The sequence below is a fragment of the Lasioglossum baleicum genome, chromosome 20 (assembly GCF_051020765.1).
Source record: "Lasioglossum baleicum chromosome 20, iyLasBale1, whole genome shotgun sequence".
Classification (NCBI taxonomy): domain Eukaryota; kingdom Metazoa; phylum Arthropoda; class Insecta; order Hymenoptera; family Halictidae; genus Lasioglossum; species Lasioglossum baleicum.
Window position 1 is genome coordinate 3,374,075 of NC_134948.1, and position 16,808 is coordinate 3,390,882.

Here is a 16,808-nt window from a genome sequence, read left to right on the forward strand (position 1 = left end):
GTTCAAACAGTCCCGATCGTTTCTAGTATAATGTACAGGTGTTCCTTTCTTTTTTAAGTAGATTTGCACGCACGATTAGAGACAGAATGTACAATTATAATACATATGTTAGTGGCGTATCCCCTCTCGCGACTTTCCGTCTACCCTCATCACCGTTAGAAAATACGATCTTCACTGGTTCGAACCGAAAGTATGCAAAATATTGAACACGTTAATTAGAAAATAAATATCTATACTCTATATAAAAACTTTGGTTTCTTCTCATGATGCAGTTTAAGTAAATTACGGTTAATGAATACGGCGTACCTTAGTCTTCTATATTTTACAAGTTGTACTTATACGTATGCAGACACACACACACACACACAGACAGACACACGCGTTAAACGCATACGAACGCAAACGCACACGCATATCTGTGCGAAATTAATTAAAAAAAGAAATCTCTCGCATTCTCTTCGACCCGGTCATGCGTGTCCCTCTCTTTATCCTGCTATTGTAGTATCAAAAGTATAACACGTGTGCTACCTGTACGACAATGGAACGTTCTCTCTCGCGCTGACTTCCAATTGTCATAACTGATATATACATAATATCCCCCCCTGTATGCGACGCTGCTGCGAGGAGCTTCACGCCGCAGCGTCGATGGTGCCTTGCGTATCAGTCTTGTCAACTTAGTGTTAAGCGTAGTAAGGCATCATTATATGTATGTGCACTGTTACACAACGAGAAAAAAAAGGGAGTAGAGGAGACGAACGGATAAAGGAGAACCTAACGTCTGACTAGTATGCGAAATGTAAATGGAACGCGGAGTACAGGAATGTTCTCCGCCGTTACTTGTAGTATTGAACGTCGTCCAGCATGTTGTCGGACGAGGACAAGGTCAGGTTGCGTTCCTCGTGCATCCCCTTGGCGTAGTTGATCTGTTGTGACACCTGGAAACAACAGTGTGTTCAGAAAACGCCGGTCAATCCTATTTGTTAAAATTGAGCGATATGTCCTTTTCTTTGTACAAAGCGCATTTCGAGACGAATCGAATGACCTAGATTGTTCAAGATATTTTTCAAAAGTATACCCACTCGTTTGGCAACGTCCTCGTTGTCGCAGCGGACTTTGGGTCTCCTCAGGAGCTCGGGCCCGTCACTGTTGAAGATCATCGTCGAGTCTGTCCTCGATATCAGTTCTATGTAGTGCAACGTTGTCCCGTTGCTCTCCAACTTCTGCGTCGGCTGACAGTACAGCAAATCTACCAAGCTAACTTCAGTCACCACACCTTTCGTGCCACCAGAAATTACACGGACCCTTTCGTTTGAGACTAACACCCTCAGATTCTCTGTCCCGCTGCGCAGACACTCGTACGACACGAATAGTTCGGAGTGATCGTGATCATTTATGGTGTAGAGGAACTCTTGTCCCTCCGCTTGTTGACGGCTGTAAGGTGGTAGCAGACCCGCTGGACCGCTCGACACGCGAGGAGGCCTGTCCCTTGCTGGTATTGTTCGATGAGCACTGGTGGCAGTGAGAATTATGGTTGTGAATATTATAGACACGTTACGGTAGAGGTATAGAGGTGGGCAAGGTCTTTAACCTTGTTCCTCTAAAAAATATTATAAAATTTCTCTGAACGTCCATTCTTTACTCGCTAATATATTAATTTAAATAATCTATACAAGGGTGAACCGGTGGAAAGAAAATTTTTCCACGAGTTCCTAGGTCTTTACCTTCGACTGGTTTCCCGAACGGCAGTGGCAGTTTCTGTGGCAAGATCCAATACACCGACGACTGGCTTCGTGATAGTTCCAACGACCCCTTTACCAAATCCAGCAAAGAATCCCTGCAAACATTTGTGAATGTCTTCTAGTTAAAATTTCTTGCATAAACATCCACAGTCTAATAATAATTATTCCTACGTACCGGAAATCCTTCATTCGCAGCCCCGTCGTACGTCTGCTTGAAGATACTCGTCACACCTCCGAGCAACCCGAACCCAAATCCCTTCAACCCCGCCACCAAATGATCGCTGCTCCCAGCAGTATTCGCCCTAATCCTCTGTCTAGCTTCTTCGTGTCTCTCATCCATTATAACCCGCCCCAGTCCATCGGACAAAGACTCGGTGACCTTGGCAGCCGAGTTCGAAATACCATGGGTCACATTCTTCACTAGAGTCTTCACGCTTCCCTCGTAGATCAAACCGGAAACTCCCTCCGTCACATCGTTAACAAATCCAAGAGGATTTCCCAGGAAATCCACCGAGCCGAGTATCACCGCAGCCTGCCACTTTAGATCATCCTTATAGTGTTTTATAATGGAATGTACCAGGAACTGTGTGCTCTCGAACGGGTGTTTCTTGATGAAAGGCTCCAGTTCGATAGTAGCGTCTTCGAACTTAATCAGAGTCAATCCCAACTGTCTTTTTATCGCTTGGAGGTGCCGTGGCAGTTTGGTGGTGGTCAGCACGCTGAGTTTCACCTGGCTAGGGACGATTTTCAGCGCGCCGAAGTAGTATCGTTTCGCATGAGCAGCGGAAACTTCGGAGATGAATCTCTGGGCTTTGAAATCGTTTTCGTCTACGGGGACCTCTAGCTGGGACCTTCCTGCGCCGACGAAGGCGGCTAGCTTCAGGATCAGCTTCTCTTCCAGGTGTATGCAAAGAGGCTTGATGCTGATGATCACGTGCTTGTAGATCTCAGCGTTCTGGTTCTTAGACTTCAGCTTCTCAGCGACCACGTGGATCGCTGGACGATGTTCGCTCTCTATGCGTGCTGCCCGAGTGACGTACAGGACCGAGGTGCATTGCGCCTCGAACAGCTGATTGTCTATTTGGATGTCCTCTATGCTAAGGTCCACCGTGGTATTCGCTGGAGTCTGTACGAGCTCCAGCGAGATGGCAGCCAGCCTAGCAAATAGCAATTCTTCGACGGGCCTCCGAGAGACGATGGATAGTCCTATGCCAGCTGTTAGGTTCACTTTCAGCTCCAGCTCTCTAGAGTTCAAGCTCTCGGCGTCCGTGTTCAGCTGAGTTGGACGGTGGCTGACGGCAATGTGGGACCAGTCGCGTTCTTCGAGCAATGCGAAGGTCTTCTTCTGCAAGGATTTATTTATTTGATTATTATTCACTGGTTGTTGAAACTCATTTGTTATGAAACATATATAAACACCGCGCGCACCCTTTCTTTGATGTCCAATACTTGCAAGACCCGTGTCGGTCCATCGGTCGCAACCCTAATCGACAAGAATCCGGATCCTGGACGCAATTTTTGCCTTCCAACGCGTTGCTCAATGGGTGGAGGGCTGCTGTGCGTCTGTGGACCCAACACCGCCTCGCTCCCTAAACAATAGAATGGCGGAGTCTTCATTAGGTGCATAACAATCGCGTTGGATAAGTTAAATGGCTGCGTAAGAGACTCGAAGTTAAAATACAGCTTTCCCTTGGTAGCGTCGCCCCTCTACCCTTACCTCTTTCATTCTCCAGTTAATCACTGACCCCTAAACGCGCGACGTTACGGAGGGAACGTTGCAGATATTTTACAAGAGAATACACATGCAAAGACAGCAATGAGTGCGCGTAGCGCTAATGAAAGAAAAAAAGAAGCAAGCGAAAGTCATAGCAGATAATAAAATATTTAATACGTAAATTGACGGTACTCTGAGTGTACCCCGAAAACTATACGTACACATTTGCCAACGGGCGACACAGCCGCCTGCAACATTCGTTATCAATGTAGACCTGATCAGTCCAGTACAAGGGGTAAGAAACTTTCTCAGGTAAAAAAACGGGACGCGAAATCATAGGCTTCATATCAACGGGATGGTGACTAACGATGATCCCGAACCCGGAGATCCAAAAAATTATAAAACTTCGGTGATGTGTTACGCGATTTGTTTTGTTTCCCAAATTCACTTCCATTCCTTGTGAATATATCGTCGTTTTTTTTTACAACGTCCGAGCTGCGTATGATTTTTAATAAAAATAAATCTGCATGGCAGTGACGATGCTCGGTGAGCGAAACCAGACACACGAAAGCTTTGTCAAACGGTATGAAAGAAAACCAAATGGCGTCATGAACGTGAACAAAAGATCCAGAGATGTACGGTGTGATGACGAGAAGGGGTAAAGAGAAGCTCCACTAAGAAAAACGTGTGTAGGAGATGATAGTTTTAGTCGAACCTTCGTGCAGTCCCATAAATCCGTCTTTTGACTGAACACACATATTTTTGTGTGCGCAACACAGCCTTCCGTCGTCCGTGAACCGCCAGGTTTGAGTGGACCTTCTTCTAGAATCGGGTTTCCTCAAGGCCAGCGCGCAATAAGTGAACGGTTGCGGCGCTGTGCCTGCTATATCTAGAACCAACACCGTGTCCGGGGTCTTCGAGTGCTTGTCTCTCGGCGGACTGGATCCTAGTACCACGTATATTTTTATAATTGATCATAACAATAAAAAGTCGTTCACAAGACTATTAAGCGACAAAATAAATTGCTATCGATGCAAACCTTCATGCTGCAACTGGCCATCGCCAGTCATCCTCCACAACTGCGACCTGGCGCCGTATTGTTTCCTCCTCAAGGCCACCCAGCCACCAGGACCAGCTTCTAAAACTAATCTCTGAGTCTCCACGTCCAACGGGTCAAATCCACACTCTCCTGACCCCAGATCGCCGTCGGACTTGAAGGTTCCTGGTGTCAACAGCCACATTTATAATCGTCTGAATTAAATGTTACATTCGGATAAGGTGGTGAAAAGTACTTGAAACCAGATTGGTTCAAAAGCACGTTTGACCACCTTTGATACCTGTGCGATAGTAATGGGAGTAACAATTACCAGTGAAAGCAATGTAAATAAAGTTCTCATACGTCAATCCCCTGGCTTCACCGAGTATGTTCAAGTCGTACGTGGCTGTGACGCCTCCGGGGGCGGTTATAACTAAACCAGCGGATTGTATCGGCTCATCTAATGCATAAGGCACCGACGAATGAGGTCTCACGGTCCATTGCAAGTTGTCGTCCACGGTGACCTATAAGAAAACTCTTGAAAATAATTTCTAATTAATTCAATCAGATGGCTTAGCGAATGAGACCTGGGAATCATACAAGGTGGAGCATTCAGTGTCTCGGATGAAGCTTGCTCCACCCTGTCGCAATGTATTCTGATCATGAAAAGCGTAATTGTTGCTCGTGTCGGTAATCACCTGATTGACCACCAAAGGAACCTCGGAGAAGTTGTCCACCCTAATCGGCGGCGGCATAGTGTCCGCGTCGGTGAACACTATGAAATACGTGCTTTCCTGCAACACTACGTCGACGCGCAGAAAGTGCATCCTTCCTGTCGAGTCTCTGATGTTGATCGTTAACGAGTAGTTGTCGTCTAACCTGATACCGCCCGACCACATGCAATCCTTGACGTCTATGATGCGGACGCACAATAATAAATCTTTGTCTAAACGAGGCCAATGAAAGGGCATGTGACAATCGGGCATGGTTCTGATATACGTTGCTTGAGCGTCTGGATGAGTCTGGAAGATAATGACATATAGTCTCAAGCAACCGGAAGTTGGAGGACCAACTTACGATTGTTGTGGTAAAAGATTTTTGTGCTAGCTCCAGCGTGAAGCTCGATTTATTATGCAACTGGTATCTGGGGGACAGTGTGACGACCGTTGTAGCCCTGTACTTTCCTCTGGCAGTCCTCGTAGCTACACTGATCAAATAAACTATGTCTGGTCTACCGTCGCGCAGGGATATCCTGAGTCTGTGCACCTGGAAGATCACCCAAGTTGATGAACGGTCACTTGTTCGTTCGAATTTTTCTTGAAAAATTTCAAATAACTCCCAAGTTATTTGTTGCGAAATAAAAAGTCTTTTGTTCGACCCTATTTTTCAAACAAACCTGTATGCCAGGCTGCAGATGAAAGTGCTGGGACCATTGCGGTATACCCTGAGGATGCACAGAGGTGCCAACCCTAACTGACAAAGTCCTGCTAGCCTCCTCATCGCTGAAAGAGAACAATAGCGGCGCTACCATCCTAGCTTTCTCATGCTCCTCGAATTGTCCAGCTGCCTCTATGCCAACTCCCTCTTGGCGGAACACGAGGGGCAGGCCTGTCTTATTTAGAATCCAATACGGCGAAGTTATGCTAATCTGTATGGCAGAGCCTTTCTCTATATTAATAGCTGCGTGCAGGAAGAGTATCCTGCCAGAGAAGTCTGTCAGCCTGAGGCGAGCAGTGAAGGAGTTAGCGTTCGGTGGCACTATCATCTACAACAAATAACCCTTCACTCGAAAACCGAACATTTCTTCTGACCGAGAATTTATTCACATTGACGAAGGATCACTCACCGTTCCTGATCCAGAATAACCATCTAATTGTATCGTAATTTCTACAGATTCTTCGGTGTTCACCGTGTGCAGATCAGCGCTGCCGCCAGCTGGTACTCTGTTACTTTCAGCACCGACCTTGAACAGCACTTCGTGCGGCAGTAGATTGATCAAAGTGAGCGGAGCCATTAGGATTATAGTATGCGCCGGCAACATGTGACCGATGTCCGGCGGATAATTGTCGCGCATAATCGCCACGCACATCCTACAAGAACAGAGCAATTTATAAATGCGTTAAACCGTTCTACTCGGACGCGACGGTCACCTACCTAAATATATTATTATGATTAGCTCTACATGTAATACGATTTTCTAGAACTTCCAGTGGTTTCCTTACTGTTGTCCAATCTATCGTCTCCGTGCAATATTGGAACAAGTAATTCATGTTTAGGGGTTTCAGGCACATTTGCACACTGGTGTGCGTCAATGGCACCGATATGGTGGACTGTGCGGGTACCTGGAAGATTTTGTCGCTGACCGGCGAGATCAGAGATAGATCTGAAACGATTCAGCGTTTGAAAAGCGACTCAAATTTCGTATTAGGTTTGCAAATCAGTTCGGTGACGTTTTTATTCGATCGAATTAATTTGCACGCCTGATAGAAACACGTGGACTTACATTCGAACTGATGCAAGGACTTCTCCATCTTAATCTCCACAGTGTGACCCAGCTTGTTCGATATTTGCAAAGCTGATCGAACAGTAACCAGCTTCCTAGCTGATCCTTCCAACTCGACAGCGAACACAATCCTAGCTTGGGGCGCAACCACCTGAAAGTAGATCGATGCGATTAATAAACTGCTAATCAGAAACGGCCTTGAAAATAAGAATAAAGGCGAACGTTCAATCACCTGTAAAGTGACGCAGCTCAAATAAGCGTGCCTGAAGTATATGCCAACGCGATCAACGGTGACAGGCTCCACAGCCTCTAGTCCCTCCACGAGCACCGTGATCTGATGTCTTCGAACGCTGTGAGTAGCATGATGTCTCAGCTTTCCTCTGCCTTCGAACGTAAACGGCACTGTGCCTCCTGGAACGACTTCAATCCACGTATCGTCCTTCCGAAAATTATTCTTCTGCTTGAAATTCGGCCCCACGTCCTTAGTGTCGTTCGCGGTAGCGATGATGGTCTTGAACCACAGATTGCAGCCTGTCTCGTTCTTCAACGCGAACGGGATGAACGGTTGCCTGCGTCGATAGGCCTGTCCATTCGCTGGCTTGTTCACGTTCACATCCTTGACCGAGGTCGAGTAAAAATCCTGCATCCAGTTGTTCTTGACCAGCTCTATCAGCTCGACCAACGTGGACGTAACATTAACGTCTACGGAGTTCTGAGAGTCTACGGACATCTGTAGCCTCTTCGACTTCAGATTGTTCGTCAAAGTCTGCTCCCATTGGATGGTAGCTTGCCAGGGCTCCACGAACGGCTCCCAGCCACTCAGCACTCGATTGTAGTAATCGATACCGAACATAGAGGACACCAGACCGGGTCCCATGCAAACCTGTCTCAGACTGAAGTCCGTCAACGTGACCTCCAACAACGGAACATCGGCGTCCCTGCAGTCGTCGATGATGCAGATCCTAGCGCAGGCAGTCTGCAGCTCGATAGTGTGAAAGACGAAATCTTGCTTCGTTCCCACGTCGGAGTTCGGCACCGCGTTCTGTGTCAACCACAAGGCTGCCTCGTCCAGTTGGCCGTTGCAGAGGTCCAAGGCTGATCTGCAATCCGAGTCTGCGAACCCTAGACCAGCTAACTTCTGCACCTGTCTCTCCGTGGGAGTCAGCACCTCGCTGGATCTTTGTTTAGCTACTAGAGTCTGCTTGGGCAGGGAACTCAGCATCCTGGTGAACATGGTCACGTCGTGGTAGCTTAGTCTGACGCACAATGGCTGTAGCTGGATCTCCAGACACTTGTCCTGCGTCAGATCTAAACTGGCTCCCACGGGATCGATGATGGATAGAGCAGTCTCCTCCTCGAAGCCAGGGATGCAGGAGAAGAGTTCGCAGTGAGACAGATTGCAGGACAGAGGCTTCTCTCCTTTTTGAGGAACGGACCTGTACGACAGGACCGCTGTGCTCTTCAGGATCACAGCGTTCGTGTCCTTCACCGAGGTGTCCTCCACGATCACCAACTCGGAATCGGTGATGTTGATCTTCAGTTCTAAAGGTATAGTGGTAGAAGCACTGTTGTCTTGATTACTCTCCGCGGCTACCTGCGCTATGCCGATGATCGGGTCGGGTTCCGGTGAATTCAGGACCAGGAAGTCCCTCACGGCTTCCCACCAGTCCAAGATCGCCGTCAGCCGCATGCTGTGCACCAAGATTGTCGTCGCTGCGTTCGCTTTTCGTCTTCTATGATGCACCTCAGCCTGCACACGGTTCTCGTTGTTCGCGTTCCTCAGAGGCTGCAGGATCCCCGTAAACACGTTCGACTGCATGCTAGATGGTTCGTCCTGGAACCGCGTGTCCGTGATCAGTATCTCCTGAGACACTAGATCTATATCCTGCGAACCGTCGCTCAAAGAGTCCAAGGTAAGTCGGGATTTTATAAAATTGACGCAAGCCAGAGCAGCGATGTTGTGATTAGGGTGCAGCTTCACAGTGACGTTCACCAACTCGAGCGTTATGCAAGACTTCTTCCAGATCTTCTCTCGAGTATCCACGCTGACCATGGAGTACTTGACCGTCTGGTCCAGGTCTTGCATGAACTGTCGCAGGTCCTCCAAGTTCTCCCCGATATTGTAAGACAATAGTCCTCGGATAAGCATGTATTGAGCAGGGTCCAGAGCGCAGTCCATCGTCGACAGGGTCCCGTGTATACTCAAATCGGGTATGTCCCTGCTGACGTAAGTATCCAGGTTCCTCTCGATGCGCAGCTTCAGGTGGCACATCTCCGTGAGCAACGAGGAGCCCAACTTCTTGATGAGGAACCCGCCGACGACCAACGCGTCCATGTTGTCGCTTTGATCGTCGCAGGGCACCCTCCTCGCGGCGTACACGTCCATATTGACTAGTTCCAGGAACATTATATCCAGCATGCACTTGTCGATGAGCTCCGAAGCCGCGAACTTGTTGTGAGCTGTGAGTTCCCCCAGGTCCAACAGTATCAGTTCGTCGGACCTGGAGCTGACCGGCAAGAGTATCACGGGAGCCCCTGCATGAAGCTCCAAGGACAACCTCATGCTCCGCTTGCTGGTGTCGATGACGGCTCCTAACCCAGCTCTCAGGTTAGCCATGATGGTCCAGAGCTGAGAAAAGTGTATGAAGAACGCCTGCAGCTCCGAGACGAACCTTTGAGTGTGCACATAGTGGACAGCGGACATCTCCAGCTTTAGTTGAGCATCGTAGGGCCTCTTCTCAGAGTCCACGTAGCCGGAGTACTGGAAGTTCAGCGCTTTCCTTCCGGAAGACAGGAACCTCTCCCTGTAAAACCTTCCGTGAGGCGTCAGGTCCAACAGAGACATCGATCCCAAGGACCCGAACACCATCGTCTTCCCGTTCACCTTCAGTATATGCATAGTAGCGTTGGATACGTTGGCCTTGGCAATTTCCCTCTCGGTCTGTATTAGCACCAAGGTCAGGGACCTCACCTCAATCTCGGTTTCCGATCGTATAGGCAAACCCGCTTTGTCCAGCTGGTCCACGTCAACGGAGGTCATCATGGTGACTTTAGGGTTTGCTCCGGAGGGTCCAGCGAAGCCGAAGAAGTCGAAGACCACCATCCACGACTCCACGCTGATCACAAGATCCAGGCAGTTGAAGTCTACGGTGATGTTCTTCTGCTGGAACTGGTCCTTCTCCTGATCGGGATCTGGTTCGGTTATAGTGATGCTCATCAGCACCAGATTTTCTTCACTCGTAGAAGCCCCGGGCGATGGAGGTGGAGTGTTAGGTGTGTCTGCTAAAGAAACAGGCTGTCTACGCCAGTGAGCAGGAATCGCGCCGTACAGGGTATCGGTTTCTAGCCTATCGGGCAAGCTTCCTCGTCCGAACTCGCTCCGGAACTGCTGGATGAAGGCCAGGTCCGGACAGGACTTGGATACGCCAGCTGGGAGCTTGGCTCGACTGGGTGCGGAGGACTGCATCATGCATCGATGCCTGGAGCCAACGGGACACAGCAGATCCTCCATCAGCAGAGATCGCAGGGCGACCTGGATAGTGGACTCGTTCCTCTGCAATTTTTCATACTTCGCTACGAAGTCCCTCATCGACAGCTCGACCAACGGCTGCTCCAAGATACCCTGCTTCAGCTCCACGTTCAGCGTGGGCAGCTCGAACAGGACTTTCATGGATACATCAAGCTTGTCGGAGTAGTTGGGGAGTTTGTTCATCACGTGGGACTTCTGGGCAACAGGCACCGCTACTGGCATCGAGAACATCCTGTTGATGGTGTCCAACAGCTGTTCGTATTGACCTCGAGACAAGGATACCTTCAATGGCTTGGTCACCACACCGTGGACCTGGACTACGGGACCATTCGAGAAATCGTTGTCCAGGAAGAAGCTGGGCGTCTGCACCAACGTGTTCTCTATCTCCACTACGATCTTTAATACTGTGTCGTGCAGGACCGGCTTCCCGGACTCTTTGCACGAGTATATCTCTTCCGCTCTTTGGGGAAGATTATTCTGACCTTGACCGACGTTAGGGGACACCTCGAGGGAGTACAGATTCATGTCCCGCACCTCTAGAGTTAACGTGTGCTTCGCCATGGAGTCGAGATGGGGCTCGTGCTGCAAGGACATCGTGCCAAGGTGGGCAACGAACACCTGCACACTGTGCGACGAGCGGGGTATCACCAACACGGGACTGTCTAAGAGGATGTCGAGCTTCAGAGACACGCTGCTCGAGTTCTCCAGGTCTACAGAGAGACTCGGCAAGCGTCTACGTTGAGGAATGGACCAGTCCTCTGCGTTGACAAGGCCGATGGCCATGTCTGTGGCCGCTGCGCTGATTTGCCGAGCTAGGTTCTTCAAGTACTGCTTAAATTCGTCAGCGCAGGAGCGTAATTCGGACAGCAGGTGGGGAGCATGGGTGTACCACACGCTGCCTATACGGATCGTCAAATCCACCAATGTTTCCACTTCATCCTGATGTTGCCCGTTCTGCTTCGTGCACCTGTTCGCCGAGAATCTCAACGCCTCGGGCTGATTCGACAGATTGCTGAAGTGCTCTAGCGGTTGCTGATGAGGGTCCGCGATAGGATCCCTTCCCACGCTGACGATCCGCTGGTGAATCTTCCCGGTCAACGTCTGGTCCAAGACCTGCAGACCTCCGAGGGACCCGGAGATCGATGTGTTCCCTGCCAAGGTCGCCTGTATCCGAGCGTCGCACATCGTCGCGGTAGCGATCTTCTGACCCACCAGATGATTGTCGTGCATCACCGCCCTCAATAGTAGAACGTTCAGTCTGTGAAAATCGAAGGTGATCTCGGTTCTAGTGGACACTTTGGACTCTATAGTCTGACTGGAAAGCGACTCCTGCCTCTCTATGTGTCCGGGTCGCATCTTCGCCGATGGGAATATCCTCCTGAAGAAGCCCATCAGCTCTACTATCGTCTCCTGGTTCGCGATGATGTCCAGGTTATTGAACTGTATGTTGGCGACCCTCAAGTTCTCCAAGGTGTCGTACACTAGGGTCAACTCCACCACGATTAGAGCCTCGGAGTCCATCTTGTCTAGCTCGATGAAGGAATTGTTTCTCGGTGATTGAAGATTCTTCGATCGACTGGCTAAATTGGATAACGCGTTGGTCAGAGCAATGGGAGAGGTTAGACGTTTCGGTAGATTTGGATCAGGAGAGCCAGGAGACACTGGCGACACCGGTGAGGTAGGTTCTGAGTCCCTCAAGCTTCCAGAGACACTGTCCATGCCGACGTGTTTATGACTAGCGACCAGCAGTTCAAAGTCCGGGCCGAATTCTTGAAGAGCGTCGACCAGGAGCAGACCGTGAACGGATAAAGAAATACCAACGTCTGCTGTCCTTTTGCTGAGGGCTGCCCTGACCCCGGAGACCTGTAGTTCGGCCACACTGCGTCCTCTAGACTGTAGCTCGAAGGTCATTTGATCAATAATAAACTGGACCATCACCGCGTGACTTAAAGATTTATCCGTCGTCTCCTCCTTCTTCGGACTCTCAGGCTCGTCGTTGACCACGCTGTTATGCGAGATTCCCGTCGACTTGGAGAAGTTTGAGAGTAGATTATACATCAGCCTAATCGCCTCCACCTTTTGTTCATTTACGTGCACCACCAGTCGTGGGAGGTTCCCGGACACTGTTACAGACGGGAGGTTAGGGTCTGATGTATTGAACACGCGTCTCTCAATCTGCAGAGATATGTTGAAGCGCTCTAGGACGTGCAAACTCGACATGCCTCTGGTTCTCCCGTGCTTCCAATTGTCCTTAACCTTGCCCACCAGAATCTGCAGGTCCACTAAGTTGATGGAATAATGATCGTACAGCTTCTGGTGCAGAGCTGTCTCGGATATAGTCTGGAAGTCCTGCACGGAGCCGTTCTCTTGACTGCCAGGTGGAGTCGAGCACGGTGTCTCAAACCTTTCATCCTCGTCGTCGCTATTGGTACCAGACCCTGGCTTGATGATCACCTCATCGTCCTGGACACTGTTCGTCAGATGAAGCTTTCCGAAATCAACGACCACAACCGCGGCGTTTGAGTCTGTGAAATTCTCTACCAGCAAAATCTGCGGCGCAGAGATGTTGAACTGCAGGTCCCAGGAGGACCTGTAGACGAAATCTCCTTCAAGAATTTGCTCCCAGTTCTTGATCAGCTGCCTGTGCGTCCTGCGTTTCATCGCCTGTATCCTCTGAGTGGTGGAGGTCCTGTGCGGCTCGCACATGAAGTCGATGAGCCAGGAGATTACGACAGGATTGTATACCACGTCCAGCGACCTTGAGTTCACGTGCAACGAGTGGTCGGCGGTTATGTGCAGCGGTCGCTTCTCGTAAGTCATTTCGAATAAATGTTGCGGTAGCTGATTGGCAAGCTTCTCCGAGGAACTACGAGCTCTGGAGACTATGGTGGACACTACCTGCGGCTGCACGAGGATTGGGAAGGTCGAATTTTCCGTGAGGTAATCGTGTAAATACAAAGAACCCAAGCTGATCGCGAATTTATGCGATCCTGATCTAGGCCTTGACTCATAGCTCAAGTTTACTCGCTCGAACTGCAGTTGTATCACGGTTTTAGCTTGCTCGCTGTCTGGCTTTACTGTACAGAGGGATATAGCTCCCTTGGATAACGTGAAATTGAACTGGCCGAACACCATGTCCCGGCGTAACAATGTGTCATCGTCAATGGTGTCCGCTAGGACGTCTAGAAGTTCTCCATCGAAGGTAGAGGACGTGCCCTGGGTGGTTGTATTGGGGGCCTTCGAGTACCAGCCCCACCATTGTGGAAACCATTGCTCTAACATCCCACGACCTTGTGGCATGTTCACGTTCTCGTTTGGAACAGACTTCGGCGGCCTGACTCTGTACATCGCTATCTCCCTGAGGACTCTTAGCTCGTCGAAGCTGCGCTCCTGCTCCACCTTCTCCTTTATCTGCTTTACGTCTAGCGGTAAAATACTTGTTGGCGTACCTGTAATGCGATAATGATTGATATCAGGTACCGTGGGTATTCATAACACGGTGATCCTCAAACGACCTTCACTTTTCAAGAAAAATTTTCTAAAAAGAGAACACTGTAGGACTTTTTTACAGGAAATTACGGGAGTTTGAAGACCAACGGATTTTTTGGGTAGATTCGTATGGAGTTCATTTTCAGTACCTAGCAGCTTGGTGCAGCTCTCGACGTATAAAATATTCTCTTTGCCCCTGCGAAGCATATCCCCCCATGTCGGCTTGGTCTTGAGAGCCTCCCTGCCAAGATGGCAGCGTGCTGCGTACTTCCACCATTCTTTAGGCGCTGCAGATACGCTGACCGACGGACGACAGCGTCTCTGTTGTTTGTGACGCTCTATGTCTTTTAAACCTCTTATACATTTTACTATTTGATCATACTGTACCTACAAGCAGAGTCATCTTTTATATTTTAGATCGATAGGGATCGGAATTAGGGTACGTACATCTGTGAAACACAATGGTACATCGTCCAGAAGAAGATCCACCACGATTCTCGGCTTGTTCGTAGACCTCAACGGTCTTTCCGATCTATCCCTTTTAATATAAGTTCTAGCATTAACAGGCGACAATATGTGCTTCCTCGTTATGTTCTTTGGCTCGCTCATAGCAATCTACAGGTTTGAAAAATATTACTCAAAAAAAAGATCGGTCGATTGTACGTACAATATTGATCAGTAGACTGCGGATTTTTATGGAAAACAATCATTCCTCTTGGGATTGAAAAATCTGCAGTCTATCGATTAGGCAATTCGTATAAAAGGTAAATATATACAGCTAAATCACCGAGATTCAGGGACCCAAAAAACTCGTCTGTTTTCAACTGGTTCCAGTAAACAGCGAGCCTGTCGAGCTCCATCAGCTTCAAGGAAGCGTCTGTGAGGTTCCACGAGGCAGACCCTGGTATCCAACTGGCATCGCAGCTTTGTGCAGTTAGAGATCCTATCGTTATACCGAGTGCAATGCCACCACCTTTGAATTGAAATCATTATTATTTTTAGCGATTGCTGAATCTCTTTCAGATTGAAGCAGATGTATTACCGTTTGGCAATGTCACCCCATCCTCATATCTTATATGTACATCCTTAATGTGAAGCTGCAAGTTCTCGATGATACTCGTAACCAACGAGGTACCATAATTCACCCAAGAACTGTAACTGGTGGCATAGTAACCAGGATCGCGATCTGTATCCGCCCTCCATCTTGCTTCCAGGGAGTCTAGACGACTCAGTTTGTACTCGAAAATTGCTTGTTCTTCGGCTTCATTGTCGAACTGTAACCAGGAGAATAGTTGAGACAAGAGGTGAATATTTCGAGATCATTTTAATTAGTCTATACCTCGTTCAAACTTATTGGTCCAGCAACTAAGTATAGTTGCTCTATGACTATAACCCAGGATGCAGTTCTGATCTGACGAACAGGTACCTGCAGCCTGACCTTGCCTATGAATCCAGCTTTTATCTCGATCGGTAGCCCGATGTGCCTTAAAGCTTCTTTCTTCAGAGGGAGGTTCTCCAATTCCACTTCCCCTGCGAAGATATAAGTTTAGTCGTACTGTACCAAAACCACTAGCAGAATCGCTATTAGATAAATCAGGCCTAGACAATGCTGGCTCGCCGAACAGATCTTACCACTACTATGTATAACAACAACAATTTACCAATTTCTTTAATTTTTATGATAGGGACGATTCGAGTACATAGAGGTGAAAAATTTGCAGAGCTGAAAGAATCGTCCCTACCGTAAAAATTAAAGGAATTGGTAAATGTTGTTGGTGTCACTTCAAGCAAAGATCTTATATGTATATATTGTATGTTTAGCATCGTGGGGCTTGTGCTGAAGGAAGAGTTGTAGTGAACATGGAGACTTTGTTTGGCGAACCAGTGTTACTCAAGCCCGAGACAAATGATCTCTCTCTGAAAGATTCTCTGAAAGTTGGTAATCAAAAATCATCCTGATCCATTGCCAGATTATAACCTTACCCGATAATAAAGCTATACTGAGTTGATCCGTGTTCAAGTTCTCAACATATTTCCCAAGATAGTTGTTCAACACCCACGCGACGAGTCCTTCCAACATTTTGATAGTGTTCGGGCGGTCCCTTAACTGCTACAGCGAATAACGTGCGCACAGTAGTAGGCATAAATAAACTGTTTAGGTTATCCGTTACGGATTTCGTTAGAACTTTCGAAATCCACGAAATAACAGCATCCGCGATTCATGCTGTTAACGAGACACGATCTTCCACTTGCGAATAGAATGTCTTTCATATCTGCCAGCTATTCCGTTCGTCGGGAAAACTGCGAGATCTCTTCTGTGCCACTGGGAGTCATGTTAAACAATGTTGCATCGATCGTGCACCCGACAGTATCGTCGGGATCACGACAATAACTGCGCTGAACTGCGCGTGAAACTACAGTTGTCACGGCTCGCACGATCCCCTCGTGTCACTGAATGTTATTTCTCGTTGTAGTTTTGTGTACAGCGTGCGTGCACGATTTTAATTTAACCGCATTACTATGTACATAGATGCACGCGAGTATTTATTATTAGACTGTTGAGGTAATGCTCGCGTCGAGACGAGATCAACCGTTAGGAATTTTGCGTGTTCTAAGACGCCCACGAGCGGACAAGATCATCGGTCGTATATTATACCGTTAATAGCGTTAATTCCTCGGCTCGGTTATGTTTGCCCGACTCTTACGAACCGTCTGCGGTTATTTTCCCATTCGAGACACAGACTCCGTACAAAGTGCAATCACGATGCACTTTTACCGGCCAATAAGAAACCTCTTTC

The 16,808-nt window shown here is 48.4% G+C and overlaps 1 protein-coding gene across 4 annotated transcripts; it reads right to left on the minus strand.

Annotated features, from left to right (window-relative positions):
• Positions 1 to 30: 30 nt before the first annotated feature.
• Positions 31 to 16,774, minus strand: Vps13d (vacuolar protein sorting 13D). 4 transcript variants are annotated; one of them, XM_076444244.1, is made up of 22 exons: positions 15,994 to 16,774; positions 15,350 to 15,540; positions 15,053 to 15,284; positions 14,787 to 14,983; positions 14,458 to 14,625; positions 14,160 to 14,397; positions 7,225 to 13,970; positions 6,993 to 7,143; positions 6,644 to 6,872; positions 6,336 to 6,579; positions 5,886 to 6,254; positions 5,567 to 5,755; positions 5,188 to 5,511; positions 4,821 to 5,013; positions 4,493 to 4,675; positions 4,169 to 4,399; positions 3,675 to 3,701; positions 3,168 to 3,328; positions 1,915 to 3,084; positions 1,722 to 1,834; positions 1,080 to 1,509; positions 31 to 935 (listed from the first exon to the last, which is right to left on the minus strand). In XM_076444244.1, exons 1-22 carry the CDS (start codon positions 16,088 to 16,090, stop codon positions 834 to 836), a joined length of 11,985 nt encoding a protein of 3,994 aa, XP_076300359.1. In that variant the 5' UTR covers positions 16,091 to 16,774; the 3' UTR covers positions 31 to 833. The 4 variants fall into 4 exon arrangements, with proteins under 4 accessions (XP_076300359.1, XP_076300360.1, XP_076300358.1 ...); XM_076444245.1 differs by lacking the exon at positions 3,675 to 3,701; XM_076444243.1 differs by having other exon boundaries at positions 6,993 to 13,970.
• Positions 16,775 to 16,808: the final 34 nt, after the last annotated feature.